Source organism: Salmo salar, chromosome 03 (genome assembly GCF_965601325.2).
Source record: "Salmo salar chromosome 03, fSalSal1, whole genome shotgun sequence".
Lineage (NCBI taxonomy): Eukaryota > Metazoa > Chordata > Actinopteri > Salmoniformes > Salmonidae > Salmo > Salmo salar.
The window spans coordinates 40,199,477-40,215,657 of record NC_138293.1 but is presented as its reverse complement, the minus strand read 5'-3'; the positions used below and the strand labels follow the sequence as shown (position 1 = coordinate 40,215,657).

General features: G+C 43.8%; 1 protein-coding gene across 1 annotated transcript; it reads right to left on the bottom strand.

The window, feature by feature from the left end:
- Positions 1-11,287: 11,287 nt before the first annotated feature.
- stap2a (signal transducing adaptor family member 2a) lies at positions 11,288-16,102 on the bottom strand. Its single transcript, XM_014191354.3, has 11 exons — positions 15,639-16,102; positions 14,656-14,727; positions 14,420-14,539; positions 14,275-14,331; positions 14,024-14,178; positions 13,786-13,917; positions 13,610-13,679; positions 13,401-13,503; positions 13,166-13,261; positions 12,957-13,091; positions 11,288-12,871 (listed from the first exon to the last, which is right to left on the bottom strand). The coding sequence occupies exons 1-11, from the start codon at positions 15,759-15,761 to the stop codon at positions 12,816-12,818; spliced, it is 1,119 nt and encodes a 372-aa protein (XP_014046829.1). The 5' UTR covers positions 15,762-16,102; the 3' UTR covers positions 11,288-12,815.
- Between the last annotated feature and the right edge of the window lie 79 nt (positions 16,103-16,181).

Here is a 16,181-nt window from a genome sequence, read left to right as displayed (position 1 = left end):
TTTAATAGACAACTTTCCATGTCAAATTTGCTTTCATTCAGTGCTGTATGGTACCGCCTGGCAAAAATACATACGGTTAGACATTATTTTATGTTGTGGCTATTGTAATCGCTCTAAGGAAAACAAGTGGCCTCTGACATCCAAATAAGATGTTTTGGGGTCAAATGTTCCCTAGTCTTGCAATTAAGTCAGAGGGCCATCACAGACTATCTTTATATTTGGTCTCAAATCCAATATGGCTGCCATAATAACATTTGATAGAGGTTAAATCACCTGTAAATATTACTTTTGTAAATGAGGCCTTTTTTCAGAATTGTGTACAACACTCATGCCTATAAAGACTGTTGGTGTAAATAAATTTTTTTTGTGTGTATTTGACCCCCTTTTCCCCCCCAAATTCGATCTTGTCTCATCGCTGCAACTCCCCAACAGGCTCGGGAGGCGAAGCTCGAGTCATGCGTCCTCCGAAACATGACCCGCCAAACCGCGCTTCTTAACATCCGCCCGCTTAACCCCTGTCCGAGTAAACAACGTTCAACTGACAACAGAGGTCTGCCTGCAGGCACCCGGCTTGCCACAAGGAGTCGCTAGAGCTCGATGAGCCAAGTAAAGCCAACCTGGCCAAACCCTCCCCTAAACCGGACGACGCTGGGCCCTATGGGACTCCCGATCACGGACGGTTGTGATACAGCCTGGGATAAAACCGAGGTCTGTAGTGATGCCTCTAGCACTGCGATGCAGTGCCTTAGACCACTGCGCCACTCGGGAGGCCCTGTAAATACATTTTATTCTGAATCCAATATGGCCAACATGATTACACTCAACACCTTTGCCCACAAATAAGTAGCCCTTGTTCATTTTGTATTGCGTTATTCTAAAAGGGTTTCATACAGCTCTTGCTATATTTATGAATGGCACTGCCATGCCTCTGTTGTGCCTGAATAGCCGAAGCCAACTCGTTTTTCAATGTGTGATCATGTTTTAATCTCATTCACACACTTACAGCATATCAACAATGGGCAATTACACAAAATGTAATAAGCCTTTCAAGACACAAGCACACAGTAGTGTGCTTTCTATTTGGGGTTTTAGGCTGGGTTTCTGTATAAGCACTTCATGACATGTGCTGAAGTAAAAAGGGCTTTATAAAATACATTTGATTGATTACAAAATATGTTAATGTCATTATTTGGTAGCAGTTACAGAACACCTATCTGTTCTAATTAAAATGATTTTCCCAATGAAAACTTAACTTTCATCCTTTGCATACTGTTCAGTCACAGTGAGTGCTGAACACACTCAAAATATGATCCATTTAGTTGGAACCAAAATTATTTTCCAATCATTCTGAACAGAACCCATATTTTCTTTGTTCCTGTCTGACCAAAAAATAATATTCTGAACCAGTTCGAACCCATATAGTTCCTTTTTGTAATTTTTGTAACCTGTGAAATCAACATAGTTTTTAGAGAATAGATCGCCGTCGGAGACTGTCGTGAGACCTATTAGCACAGCTAGAGAAGCTTGCTATGGAACGCTCGGCGTGAAATGCAACATAAATTTCACAGGTGGGGAGAGAGAGGGGTGGACATGGAGGGGGCTTGGTTTGAAAAGCTGAACATCATGACATGACGTGAACTGGAACGTGTTTAGGCTATTACTAGCATTATAGTTTCACCGAATTATAGAATTATGAGGACATTATGAGGACATGAGGAATATTTTTGGTATAAAAAGGTTATCAAGATTTGAAAATAACGGTTCTGTTCCAGAACACAAGAAATCACTTTAGTTCCGGGTTCTGTTTCCATTCCTCAAAATGGGGGTGGGGAGAGAATAAAGTTGAAAAAAAAAACAGAAGAGAAAAGAGAGAGGATATCAGTCTGACTCACAGCTCCAAGTCTGGGGGTGGGGATGTCACAGCTGTACATCACCAACTTCACAAAGGACAACACGCTGTACGCACACACCATAGTGAGGTCCCTTGAACACAACAACACAGTGCATTAAAGAGACATTAAAGAGAAACTCTCACATGCGCGTACACACACATAGATACACTAACACACAAATACAATTTTATTGGTCACATACACATGTTTAGCAGATGTTATTGGGGGTGTAGTGAAATGCTTGTGTTTCTAGCTCCAACGGTGCAGTAATATCTAACAATTTTACAATACACATTTAAAGTAAAGGAATGGAATTAAGAATCAATAAATATTTGAACGAGCAGTGTCGGAGATGCATAAACTAAAATACAGTAGAATATAAAATCAAAATCAAATCAAACTATATTTGTCACATGCGCCGAATACAACAAGTGTAGACCTTACCGTGAAATGCTTACTTACAAGCCCTTAACCAACAGTGCAGTTCAAGAAGAGTAAAGAAAATATTTACCAAATTAACTAAAGTAAAAAAGAATAAAAAGTAACACAATAACATAACAATAACGGGGGTACCAGTACCGAGTCAGTGTGCGGGGTACAGGTTAGAGGTAATTTGCACAATTTGTACATGCTTGAGGGTAGAAGCTGTTGAGGAGCCTTTGGGGTCTAGACTTGGTGCTCCAGTACCAACATGCAGTAGCAGAGAAAACTGTCTATGACTTGGGTGACTGGAGTCTCTGACAATTCTATGGGCTTTCCTCTGACACGCATATTATATAGATACTGTATGTACTGGGCCGTACGCACTACCCTCTGTACAGTCAGATGGCGAGCAGTTGCGTTTGGACCATGATAGATCGTTGGTGATGTGGACACCAAGGAACTTGAAACTCTCGACCCGCTCCACTGCAGCCCTGTTGATGTTATTGGGGGCCTGTTCGGCCTACCTTTTCCTGTAGTCCACGATCAACTCGTCTTGCTCACATTGAGGGAAAGATTGTTGTCCAGGCACCACACTGCCAGTTCTCTGACCTCTTCCCTATAGATTGTCTCATCGTTGTTGGTGATCAGGCCTACCACCAGCAAACTTAATGATGGGGATGGAGTCATGCCTGGCCATGCAGTAATGAGTGAACAGGGAGTACAGGAGGGGAGTGAGCACGCACCCCTGAGGGGCCCCCATGTTGAGGATCAGCGTGGCGGATGTGTTGTTACCTACCCTTACCACCAGGGGGTGGCCCGTCAGGAAGTCCAGGATCCAGTTGCAGAGGGAAGTGTTTAGTGCCAGGGTCCTTAGCTTAGTGATGAGCTTTGAGGGTAGTATGGTGTTGAACGCTGAGCTGTAGTCAATGAATAGCATTCTCACATAGGTGTTCCTTTTGTCCAGGTGTGAAAGGGCAGTGTGGAGTGCAATAGAGATTGCATCATCTGTGGATCTGTTGGGGAGGTATGCAAATTGGAGTGGGTCTAGGGTTTCTGGGATAATGGTGTTGATGTGAGCCATGACCAACCTTTCAAAGCATTTCATGGCTACAGACTTGAGTGCTATAGGTCGGTAGTCATTTAGGCAGGTTACCTTAGTGTTCTTGGGCACATGGACTTTGGTGGTCTGCTTGAAACATGTAGGTATAATAGACTCAGACAGGGAGAGGTTGAAGATGTCAGTGTGTCAGCGTATACTTGGAGTACACGTCCTGGTAATCCGTCTGGCCATGCGACCTTGTGAATGTTGACCTGTTTAAAGGTCTTGCTCACAGCGGCTGCAGAGAGCGTGATCACACAGTCGTCCGGAACAGCTGATGCTCTCATGCGTGTTTCAGTTTTACTTGTCTCGAAGTGAGCATAGAAGTTATTTAGCTCGTCTGGTAGGCTCGTGTCACTGGGCAGCTCTCGGCTGTGCTTCCCTTTGTAGTCTGTAATAGTTTGCAAGCCCTGCCACATCTGATGAGTGTCGATGCCGGTGTAGTACGATTCGATCTTAGTCCTGTATTGACCCTTGCCTGATGGTTCGACGGAGGGCATAGCGGGATTTCTTATAAGCTTTCGGGTTAGAGTCCCGCTCCTTGAAAGCGGCAGCTCTACCCTTTAGCGCAGTGTGACTGTTGCCTGTATGTACCTTCGGCTTCTGGTATGTACGTACAGTCACTGTGGGGACAACATCATGCATGCACTTATTGATGAAGCCAGTGACTGATGTGGTGTACTCCTCAAATGCCATCAGAAGAATCTTGGAACATATTCCAGTCTGTGCTAGCAAAACAGTCCTGTAGTTTAGCATCTGCTTCATCTGACCACTTTTTTTATAGACCGAGTCACTGGTGCTTCCTGCTTTAATTTTTGCATGTAAGCAAGAGGATAGAGTTATGGTTAGATTTGCCAAATGGAGGGCAAGGGAGAGCTTTGTAGTAAAGGTGGTCTAGAGTTTTTTCCCCTCTGGTTGCACATTTAACATGCTGCTAGAAATTAGGTAAAACTGAGTCAAGTTTCCCTGCATTAAAGTCCCCGGCCACTAGGAGCGCCACCTCTGGATGAGCATTTTCCTGTTCGCTTATGGCGGTATACAGCTCATTGAGTGTGGTTTTAGTGCCAGCATATGTCTGTGGTGGTATGTAAACAGCTACGAAAAATACAGATGAAAACTCTAGGTAGATAGTGTGGTCTACAGCTTATCATGAGATACTCTACCTCAGGCGAGCAAAACCTTGAGACTTCCTTGCACTAGCTGTTCTTTACAAATATGCATAGGCCCCTGCCCCGTGTCTTACCAGAGGCTTCTGTTCTATGCTGCCGATAGAGTGTATAACCCGCCAGCTGTATGTTATTAATGTCGTAGTTCAGCCACGACTCAGTGAAACATAAGATATTACAGTTAATGTCCCATTCAAAAGTTTGGGGTCACTTAGAAATGTCCTTGTTTTGAAAGAAAAGCTATTTTTTTCCCATTAAAATAACATGAAATTGATACGAAAAACAGTATAGACATTGTTAATGTTGCAAATGACTATTGTAGCTGGAAACGGCAGATTTTTTATGGAATATCTACATAGGTGTACAGAGGCCCGTTATCAGCAACCATCACTCCTGTGTTCCAATGGCACATTGTGTTAGCTAATCCAAGTTTATCATTTTAAAAGGCTAATTTATCAAGGCGAGACCTAGATGCAGACACAGGAGGCAGATGGTTGGAGTCTTTCAATGTTTATTAAGCCAAAGGAGTAGGCAAGAGAATGGTCGTGGATAGGCAAAAAGGTCAAAACCAGATCAGAGTCCAGGAGGTACAGAGTGGCAGACAGGCTCGTGGTCAAGGCAGGCGGGTACAAAGTCCAGAAACAGGCAAGGGTAAAAAAACGTTAAAAAAACAGGTGACCGGGAAAACCGCTGGTTGACTTGGAAACATACAAGACAAACTGCCACAGAGAGACAGGAAACACAGGGATAAATACACTGGGGAAAACAAGCGACACCTGGAGGGGGTGGAGACAATAACGAGGAAAGGTGAAACAGATCAGGGTGTGACATAATTGATAATTAGAAAACCCTTCTGCAATTATGTTAGCACAGATGAAACTGTTCTTCTGATTAAAGAAGCAATAAAACAGTCCTTCTTTAGACTAGTTGAGTATCTGGAGCATCAGCATTTGTGGGTACGATTACAGGCTCAAAATGGCCAGAAACAAAGAACAACGCTGTGTACTACTCCCTTCACAGAACAGCGCAAACTGGCTCTAACCAGAATAGAAGGAGGAGTGGGAGGCCCCGGTGCACAACTGAGCAAGAGGACAAGTACATTATTGTCTAGTTTGAGAAACAGACGCCTCACAAGTCCTATAGTGGGATCTTCATTAAATAGTACCCGTAAAACACTCGTCTCAACGTCAACAGAGAGTTGCAAAGAAAAAGCCATATCTCAGACTAGCCAATAAAAATAAAAGATTAAGATGGGCAAAAGAACACAGACAATGGACAGAGGAACTCTGTAGACCCTGCCATATACCGCTCGTGTCTGAGCCGTTGTATTGCGACTTGTCTCTGTACTGACGTTTTGCCTGTTTGATGGCCTTACGGAGGGAATAACTACACTGTTTGTATTCAGTCACCTTGTCATGGTTAAATGTGGTGGTTCACACACACACCGTGCAGACATGAGCCACGCAGGACACCACCAGTTTGCTGTTGAAGTCATACTCCACAGCAGTCTCACTGAAGAACAGGTAGACCTTGTCATCAACACCCGCTGACCTGTTCTCACTCTCTGGCATCTGGGCCATGGAGATGAAGTTGGGCTCTCGGAAATAAGAATATAGAAGATATCAACCTAAAGACTTTAACCTGGTCTCAGATCTCAGATTTACATAAGTATTCACACCCGAGTCAATACTTTGTAGAAACACCTTTGGCATCGATTACAGCTGAGAGTCTTTCTGTGTGAGTCTCTAAGAGCGTTCCACCCCTTTACTTTTTCCACATTTTGTTTCGTTACAACCTTATTCTAAAATGGATTAAATAGTTTTTCCCCTCATCAATCTACACGCAATACCCCATAATGATGAAGCAAAAACAGGTTTTTATTCATTTTTGAAAATGTATAAAAACTGAAATAAACCATTTACATAAGATTGCAGACCCTTTAGGGTCGTTGTCCCTTAGGGTCGTTGTCCTGTTGGAAGGTGAACCTTCGCCCCAGTCTGAGGTCCTGAGCGCTCTGGAACAGGTTTTCATCAAGGATCTCTTTGTACTTTTCTCCGTTCATCTTTGCCTCGATCCTGACTAGTCTCCCAGTCCCTGCCGCTGAAAAACTTCCCCACATCGTGATGCTGGGCATTTAGGCCAAAGAGTTCAATCTTGGTTTTATCAGACCAAAGAATCTTGTTTCTCATGGTCAGAGTCCTTTAGGTGACTTTTGGTCAACTCCAAGCGGGCTGTCATGTGCCTTTTACTGAGGAGTGGCTTCCGTCTGGCCACTCTACCATAAAGGCCTGATTGGTGGAGTGCTGCAGAGATGGTTGTCCTTCTGGAAGGTTCTCCCATCTCCAAAGAGGAACTCTGGAGCTCTGTCAGAGTGACCATCGGGTTCTTGGTCACCTCCCCAACCAAGGCCCTTCTCCCCCGATTGCTCAGTTTGGCCAGGCGGCCAGCTCTAGGAAAAGTCTTGGTGGTTCCAAACTTCTTCCATTTCAGAATGAGGAAGGCCTGTGTTCTTGGGGACCTTCAATGCTGCAGAAAACAGGTTTTTAGAGTCTGGGCATATGGAATCATTTAGTAAGCAGAAAAGTGTTAAACAAATCAAAATATATTTTAATTTTGTGATTCTTCAAACTAGCCACCCTTTGCCTTGATGATAGCTTTGCACACTTGGCATTCTCTCAACAGTTTCATGAGGAAGGCTTTAAGGAGTTCCCACATATGCTGAGCACTTGTTGGCTGCTTTTCCTTCACTCTGCGGTCCAACTCATCCCAAAACATCTCAATTGGGTTGAGGTCGGGTGATTGTGGAGGCCAGGTCATCTTATGCAGCCCTCCATCGCTGTCCTTCTTGGCCAAATAGCCCTTACATAGCCTGGAGGTGTGTTGGGTCATTGTCCTGTTGAAAAACAAATGACAGTCACATTAAGCACAAACCAGATGGGATGGCATATCGCTGCAGAATGCTGTGGTAGCCATGCTGGTTAAGTGTACCTTGAATTCTAACTCACAGACTATGTCACCAGCAAAGCACCCCCACACCATCAGTGTCACCAGCAAAGCACCCCCACACCATCACACCTCCTCCTCCATGCTTCATGGTGGAAACCACATGTGCGGAGATCCTCCGTTCACCTACTCTGCGTCTCACAAAGGCATGGCGGTTGGAACCAAAAATCGCAAATTTGGACTCAAAAGACAAAGGGACATATTTCCACTGGTCTAATGTCCATTGCTTGTGTTTCTTGGCCCAAGCAAGTCTCTTCTTCTTATTGGTGTCCTTTAGTAGTGGTTTCTTTGCAGCATTTTGACCATGAAGGCCTGATTCACACAGTGTCCTCTGAACAGTTGATGTTGAGATATCTTTGTTACTTGAACTCTGTGAAGCATTTATTTGGGCTGCAATTTCTGAGGCTGGTAACTCTAATTAACTTATCCTCTGCAGCAGAGGTTACTCTGGGTATTCCTTTCCTGTGGCGGTCCTCATGAGAGCCAGTTTCATCATATCACTTGATGGTTTTTGCGACTGCACTTGAAGAAACGTTCAAAGTTCTTGAAATTTCCCAGATTGACCTTCATGTCTTAAAGTAATGATGGACTGTCATTTCTCTTTGCTTATTTGAGCAGTTCTTGCCATAATATGGACTTGGTCTTTTACCAAATAGGACTATCTTCTGTATACCACCCCTACCTTGTCACAACACAACTGATTGGCTCAAACGCATTAAGAAGGAACTTTTAACAAGGCACACCTGTTAATTGAAATGCATTCCAGGTGACTACCTCATGAAGCTGGTTGAGAGAATGCCAAAATATATTTTGATTTGTTTAACCCTTTTTTGGTTACTACATGATTCCATGTGTTAATTCATAATTTTGATGTCTTCACTATTATTCTACAATGTAGAAAATAGTCAAAATAAAGAAAAACCCTGGAATGAGTAGGTGTGTCCAGAATTTTGACTTATATATATAGTGCAGTTTGATATTATTGACACCCTTGTTAACAATGAGCAATAATAACTATGAAGTAAATCATTGAAATTCTGAGCTTTATTGCATATTCAAACATTTTTACATTAACAGTGGAGGTTAGCATGTCTTGGAGGTCTTTCAGTAACTGCCAAAATAAAGGAAAAACCAACATAAAGTGTTTTAATAGGGCATTGGGCCGCCAAAACAGCTTGAATGCACGTTGGCATAGATTCTAGAAGCGTCTGGAACTATATTGGAGGGACATGACACCCTTCTTACACAATATATTCAATCAATTGGTGTTTTGTTGATGGTGGTGGAAAACAATGCCTCAGATGCTGCACTGGAATCTCCCAGAAGAGTTTAATTGGGTTGAGATCTGGTGACTAAGACACACACACACATACCCTTTAAACCCCATATGCCCCTTTAAAACCCCTCTTTCAAAGCCACTGAGATCTCTTCTTCTAACCTTGGTAGCCAAATTAATGGGCAATTGGGAATTTTTATTCATGACCCTAAGCATGATGGGATGTTAAATTGCTTAATTAACTCAGGAACCACACCTGTGTGGAAGCACCTGCTTTCAACATACTTTGTATCTCGCAATTACTCATGTGTTTCCTTTATTTAGGCAGTTACCTGTATATATATTACGATCGAGGGATACTACAGCGTATAGTATATTAATCTACAGTATACTACAAAATGCTATAGTAAGTACCACACACGATTAAGGGATACTACAGTGTGGAGTACAGAATTCTACAGTAGCACATTCATGTTCCTGGGGACCCAAAGCATTGCCCATTTTAGTTTTAGCCTTAGCACTACAAACCTGATTCGAATCATCAAAGCTTGATGATGAGTTGATCATTTGAATCAGCTGTTTAGTGGTAGGGCAAAAATGCAAATGTGCACCCTTTTGAGTCCCCAGGACCAGGATTAAGAAACACTGTTCTACAGTAGATTACAATATTATATAGTAAGCACTGTACGATCAAGGGATACTACGGTGTGTAGTATAGTATTTTACAGCAGGGATGGGCCACAAAAAAATCGGAACTCATGAGGGGCCACAGTTGCTCGCTGGTCTGCATACCCACATCCATACCCCTGCCCCCTCACCACCACCACCACATTGCGAGCGAAAATTTTTAGTGGCCTCCCTCTTGACAGCGGAGATCATTCTTTTACATTTTAGAGTTAATTTAGTGCAATTATACACATTTTGACATGGGGTGTAGAGAAAATGTTATAGTTTTTTTAAGCAAATTTGCTGAAATTCTGAACATTTTGCTATGGGGCGGAGAGAAGATTTTGCAATCATCTAACTCCTTTTCTGCAATTCAACTAATTTTGCCATGGGATAGAGAGGAAAATTAGCTATTTTACAGCTAATTTCCTGCGATAATTTTTTTTTTTCTCCATAGGGTGGAGGGAAATGTTTGCAGTTTTTTAATATGATATCTGAGTGAGACTGACTAACAAAATAAACAGACAATGAGCAAAATGTTACAAAACATTTTTGAAACAATTATGGAAGGTATGCTGGAGATACTGCTCTCATTCAAGTTTGCCCTTTGCTTCCACCTGCTGGTGTGCAAGGCTCCGATGAGAGCAGAGGAAAAGCTGCAAGAGCCTCTTCTGTTGGTGTAACAAAACACAAACTACTCTTTTCTATTTTTACCAATGACCTGCCACTTGCATTTAACAAAGCATGTGTGTCCATGTATGCTGATCATTCAACCATATACGCATCAGCACCCACAGCTAATGAAGTCACTGAAACCCTTAACAAAGAGTTGCAGTCTGTTTTGAATGGGTGGCCAGTAATAAACTGGTCCTGAACATCTGTAAAACTAAGAGCATTGTATTTGGTACAAATCATTCCCTAAGCTCTAGACCTCAGCTGAATCGGGTAATGAATTGTGTGGCTGTTGAACAAGTTGAGGAGACTAAATTACTTGGCGTTACCTTAGATTGTAAACCGTCATGGTCAAAACATATAGATTCAATCGTTGTAAAGATGGGGAGGGGTCTGTTCGTATTAAAGAGATGCTCTGCTTTTTTGACACCACACCCCACAAAGCAAGTCCTGCAGGCTCTAGTTTGGTCTAATCTTGATTATTGTCCAGTTGTGTGGTCCAGTGCTTCAAGGAAACACCTAGTTAAGCTGCAGCTGGCCCAGAACAGAGCGGCACGTTTTGCTCTTCATTGTAATCAGAGGGCTGCTATAAATACTATGCATGCCAGTCTCTCTTGGCTCAGAGTTGAGGAGAGACTGACTGCATCACTTCTTTTTATAAGAAACATGTTGAAATCCCAAATTGTTTGCATTGTCAACTTACACAGCTCTGACACACACTTACTCCAACGGACATGACACCAGGGAGGGGTCTTTCACAGTCCCCAAATCCAGAACAAATTCAAGCGTACAGTATTATATAGAGCCATTATTGCATGGAACTCCGTTCCATCTCATATTGCTCAAATAATCAGAAAACCTGGTTTCAAAAAACAGAAAAGCAACACCTCACGGCACAACGCCTCTCCCCTATTTGACCTAGATAGTTTGTGTGTATGCATTGAAATGTAGGCTACATGTTTTCTGTAGTTCTGTCCTTGTCTATTAACGTTCTGTATTGTCATGTTTCATGTTGTGTGAACCCCAGGAAGAGTAGCTGCTGCTTTTGCAACAGCTAAATGGGGATCCTAATAAAATACCAAATAAAGTATTCTTGTTTCATGCAAACCATTTATTTAATATCCTTGAATAGGACATCTTATAAATACCACTGATGTTTTTTCTTAAACAACACTGACCAACACTCAGGACATAGAGAGAATTGTACAAGACAATGTACAGTGTAGTTCTGAGAGAGTCCAATAGAGGATGCACTCCCTCCGAACAAATCAGCCAAAGACCACAGGGTTTGAGTTCCAATGGATTGTGCTTGTGTACCAGCCCACAACACCAAAGAACAAGAGGAGCAAATGCAATCAATGGTGTACAGTAAGCCTAAATTAAAATACTTTCATACTTTGTTCTTTGTTGCGACGGGACAAAGAACCTTTGAGGAGTAAAAAGTGTCCTAGCACCAGTAGGTCATAGCATCACACAGTAGCCTAGCCGATTAAACTCAACTCCACGACTTAAAATGGAGTTGAGTGGTGACTAGTGTGGGCGGACTGGAGCTCCGACATCACATAAAATTACGTTTTTATCCAGATCTACTGATTTCAGCACCCAAAGAATAGCCCGCAATTACACACAACATTGTTCTGTGTAATTGCGGATATTCCTTGGGTGCTAAAATCATTTTTTTTTTATAAAAAAACTACATTTTCGTGACGTCGGAGCTCCAGTCCACAATAGTCGCCGCTCAACTCAATCGTAAATCATGGAGTTTAGTTGAGTATAGTCGGCTAACAGTAGCCTAGGCCTAGCACACACACACACACACACACACACACACACACACACACACTAGAAAATAAGGTTTTACGTGAGTTGTAGCAACGACACACACAGTAGAGAAGGTTTAGTCAAGTGGAGCACCATACCATCAACATAATACAATAGATTAGAGCATTGGCATTCTAGATGCACGAGAACAACTAGACATGTTTATCTCTAATTCAGTAGTCATTAACCCAGGACCTGGAAGGTGTGCAGTGATGTACAGGTTCAAGGTGTGCATGCTTTTGTTCCAGCCCAGCAATAACACACATGATTTCATTTATCAAGACTTTAATTCGTTGATCCAGGTGTTAGTGTTGGGTTTGAACAAAAGCCTGCACACACACAGGACCAGGGTTGGTGGCTACCGCTCTAGTCTCTCTCTCTAGTCTGGTTTCTCAAGCTTCTGGTGTCACTCTTTGTAGTCTCCAGTGTGGCGTCAGTTACATCAGCAGCAGGACAACAGACATTGGCTCAATCGGAACAGTGGAGTAACAGGCTCAGTCATTGGTCCTTTGTATTTGTGTGCTCATCTAATGCTCAACCCCACTGGTTATCCCTTCTTGAAAATGGTTTTGAGGCTGCAATTTTAGGCTGCTGAACACAACTCAGGTGGATAAGGTGCGTTACCCAAACATGGTGGGAAACACTTTGAAAGGTACTGTAGGACTGTGATCCATGAGAACCAGAGTTGTGCACCTATTCTGTAGTCCACCAATCAGAAGGCACAGGAAGAGAAGAAAGCTGCTGCTGCTGGTGGTGGAAGAGTTCTGACCGCTAGTTGGCTGAGCAATTACAGGAAGTCACTCCTGACTGGTCCGTCTCTTCTCCAGTTTCATTTTGAGCTCCTCTGTGAGGCCTAGGGAGAGAGGAGTGAGACCTCTGTAGTATGAGTGTGCGTGTGGGAATGAGTGGATACATTGATCAGGACACATGCCACTCACTTTGTGCGAGGAGGGGGGAGGGGGAGAGAACAAGCCGTCTCATTGGGCTGCTGGGTGATGACGGTACTGGTGATGTCACAGCTGACAGGATACGGCGGTCGGGAGCAGGAGACCTGGGTAGGGGTTTCCATCGCTCTACACCAGGACAAACAGAGCGGTTAGTATGTGTGTGTGTTTGTGTGTGTGTGTGGTGTAGGATTTCTGGGTACCTTGTTTGGGGGGTAGGGCGGGGGCTTTGGGTAGTGGGCTGGAAGGGGCACAGTGTAATATTCTCTCCCCATTCTCTTCATTGGACGAAACAAACGCTGAAGGTGACAAATACACAAATATCAACTAACGACATGAACATTAGACAGAACCTAAGACACTGTATCTCTTAGGATTTCAATCAACACTGTAAGTGGAAATGTGTTGAGGATTAAAGTATGTCTGTGTGTGTCTTACTGATGTTCTCCTCATAAGGTTCCTCCAGAAGAAAGGGCTGTAGGGTTCCTGCTGTCTTCTCCACCAGCGCATCGATGACATCATGAAGCGTAGCACAGGGAATCTAGAGAGGGAAAACACAGAGTTAGGACCCATGGAATAGCAAGATATGAGGCAAGACAATATGTGTGTTGTAACAATGTGTGTGTGTGTGAGTGTGTTGGACTTACTGGGTTCTCAACGTCTATCACATATCCTCCCTGCTCTCTCTGAGTCACACGATAGTGTCTGAACACTGACCTGAGAGTGAGAGTGAGAGAGAGAGAGAATGCAATTGACGGATCAAATCAATCAAAAAAAATGCTTGCAGATCTATGTGTGTACATCTATGCTGAGTGGCCGTTACCCATTGAGATCCTGGCGGGTGGTGACAGCCAATGAAGATCCGTCTCTGCCGGGCCTCAGCAGCATGTTGCCACAGTCTGGATGTCTCTCTAACAGAACTTCTGCCTCAGTCCTCGACACAGGCCGGAAACACCTATAGACACACAAACGCATATACCGCAGTTTCATATACACACACAAACACACCTAAGTGTAACACACCTGCACTCACTTCAGTGTCAGCAGTGTGTGTGACTCACGATGGGATCTCCCCCAGTAGAGGTACTGATAGGGGTGAGGGGGGAGCGCGGGTGGGGGTGCGGGCTGCTCTGCGTCTGTTCCTTTCTCGGTCCACCACCTCTCTCAGCATCTGCACCTGCCCCGGCAGCAACGTCAGACAGCTAGGCACACTCAGCTACAACAACCAATCACACGGGGGGTTACTGACAGTTCAGGGATCAACCACCAATCAGACAGGATTATACTGTGATGTAGGGTGTATGATACTTACATCTATGACAGATTGGAGGAAACCCTTCCACAGCTCTCGAGCCTCTAGATTGGCAACCTGGATAAGAGGAGACCAGAGAAGAGGTTGTTTCTCTCTGGCTGGCTGCGTGTGTGTGTGTGGGGGGTGTGTGTGTGTGTTTTATTACTGTGAGTTTTGTCTCTCCATCCTTCATGCGCAGTATGAGTCTAGCTGCCTCCAGGTTTCTGTCTCGGCTGCCGTCGTCTTTGAGTGAGACAAAGCCACTGAGATCCATCTTCTCCACATACTGCAACAGATAGACAAATTAACATATACAAAAACTCATCCCTGAAGATTTACAAAGTGTTTACCACACACACACACACACACACACACACACACACAGAGAGAGAGAGCATTTACGTGAGTGTCCTTGGCATTATTAAAGAAGAAGAGGGTGTTCCCACACAGACAGGTCCACAGCCGCCGAGAGATCTGGTAACACACGGACAATTACAGAGGGAATTAGAGCGGTTTAATATTTTCATTGAAAACTTCAACATCTATCATGGTTATAACATGAATTGTATGACATATATTCACACACAGTGTATCTCCCTCACACACACACACTTTGGCCCAATAGTGATCCCAGGTCTCAGGGGATGAATCTGCACCACAGCTGTTGTCAATCTGTGACCATGTGATCCCCCCTTCAATAGAGTGCACCTGAACCCCAGCCCAAATATCTGGTCTATCTGTGTGTCTTTGTTCCACATTCCCCCATCACCTCCCTCCCAGTTGTGCCCAGACGGTGTCATTATCATGCAGCACCACAACCCACACAGTTCAGCTGGGCTGACCACTGACACAACCCCATACTTCTCTCCTTTCCCAAACTCCATAGCACAGCGGCACAACCACTCAGCGATAGGCATGGCCATAGTACAAGCAGCTGTCAAACATTTACAGCCCGAGCCTTCCTTTTTGGTAGAATAGGCCAATACATATAATAATTTGTGTTATTGACATAACGACAAATCATGTCTTGACTAGGCTACATTTACCGGGGAATGTCTGTAGTGTTATCCTTTTAAATTCAGTGACCATTCTAACCCGAGGTTAATAGGACGCTTAGTATACACGCTTAATTAACTCGCACTCCAGTCGTTTGCTAGTAATCGTGCGCAATAAGCAAGTGTACCGCTAGATGAAAATCACTGCCAGCTTTTTCAAGACTCGCCCATTCTCACACAATAAGGAAGTTGACAGCTTTCGCAGAATGGGGTTTCCAAGGAATTCGCCCCCGCCCGGTGCGCGCTATCTGGGCGACACTATGCAGCCACTCACACAGCATGCAATGCAATGCACCGACATTTGCACATTGACGGTATGGCTGCACCTACCTTTTCTTTCGGTCCCCGTTTTTCCAGGTATCCTTCGTAGTAGCAGGGCGGGAGCTGAGCCCTCGTTCCCGAGCGCTGTTTGACTGGTGCAGCCGCCATGAGTATCGTTGGCTGGCTGGGCATAGACAGAGGACAAAGGGGCGCTTAGTAATTGGGAGAGATGACACGCCTTCCTCCGAAGAGATATCACCATGGATATCCGCCAACAGCTGGCTGTCGTGCACGTCCTTATGTGTCAGTCAGTATACTATATGTCATTGTGTGGTTTATTGTGAAGTTTGCTTTGATTAGGCTTCTTCAGTAGGGTGAGAGATTGGTTGTGACATCTGAAATATATTGCTTGAGTAGTCTAACACCACCTGCTTGGACACTTATTCCAGAGCGTGACTGATCAAATCATTTCTTGACAAATCGACTTGTTTTTGAAACCACTGATTCAATTATTCTATGAATTTAGGCTACCGTTACCGTCATAATTTCATTCAACATGTGCATAATATTGAAACTACACTGTATTAATTAAAGACTTCTGAAAATAATGTA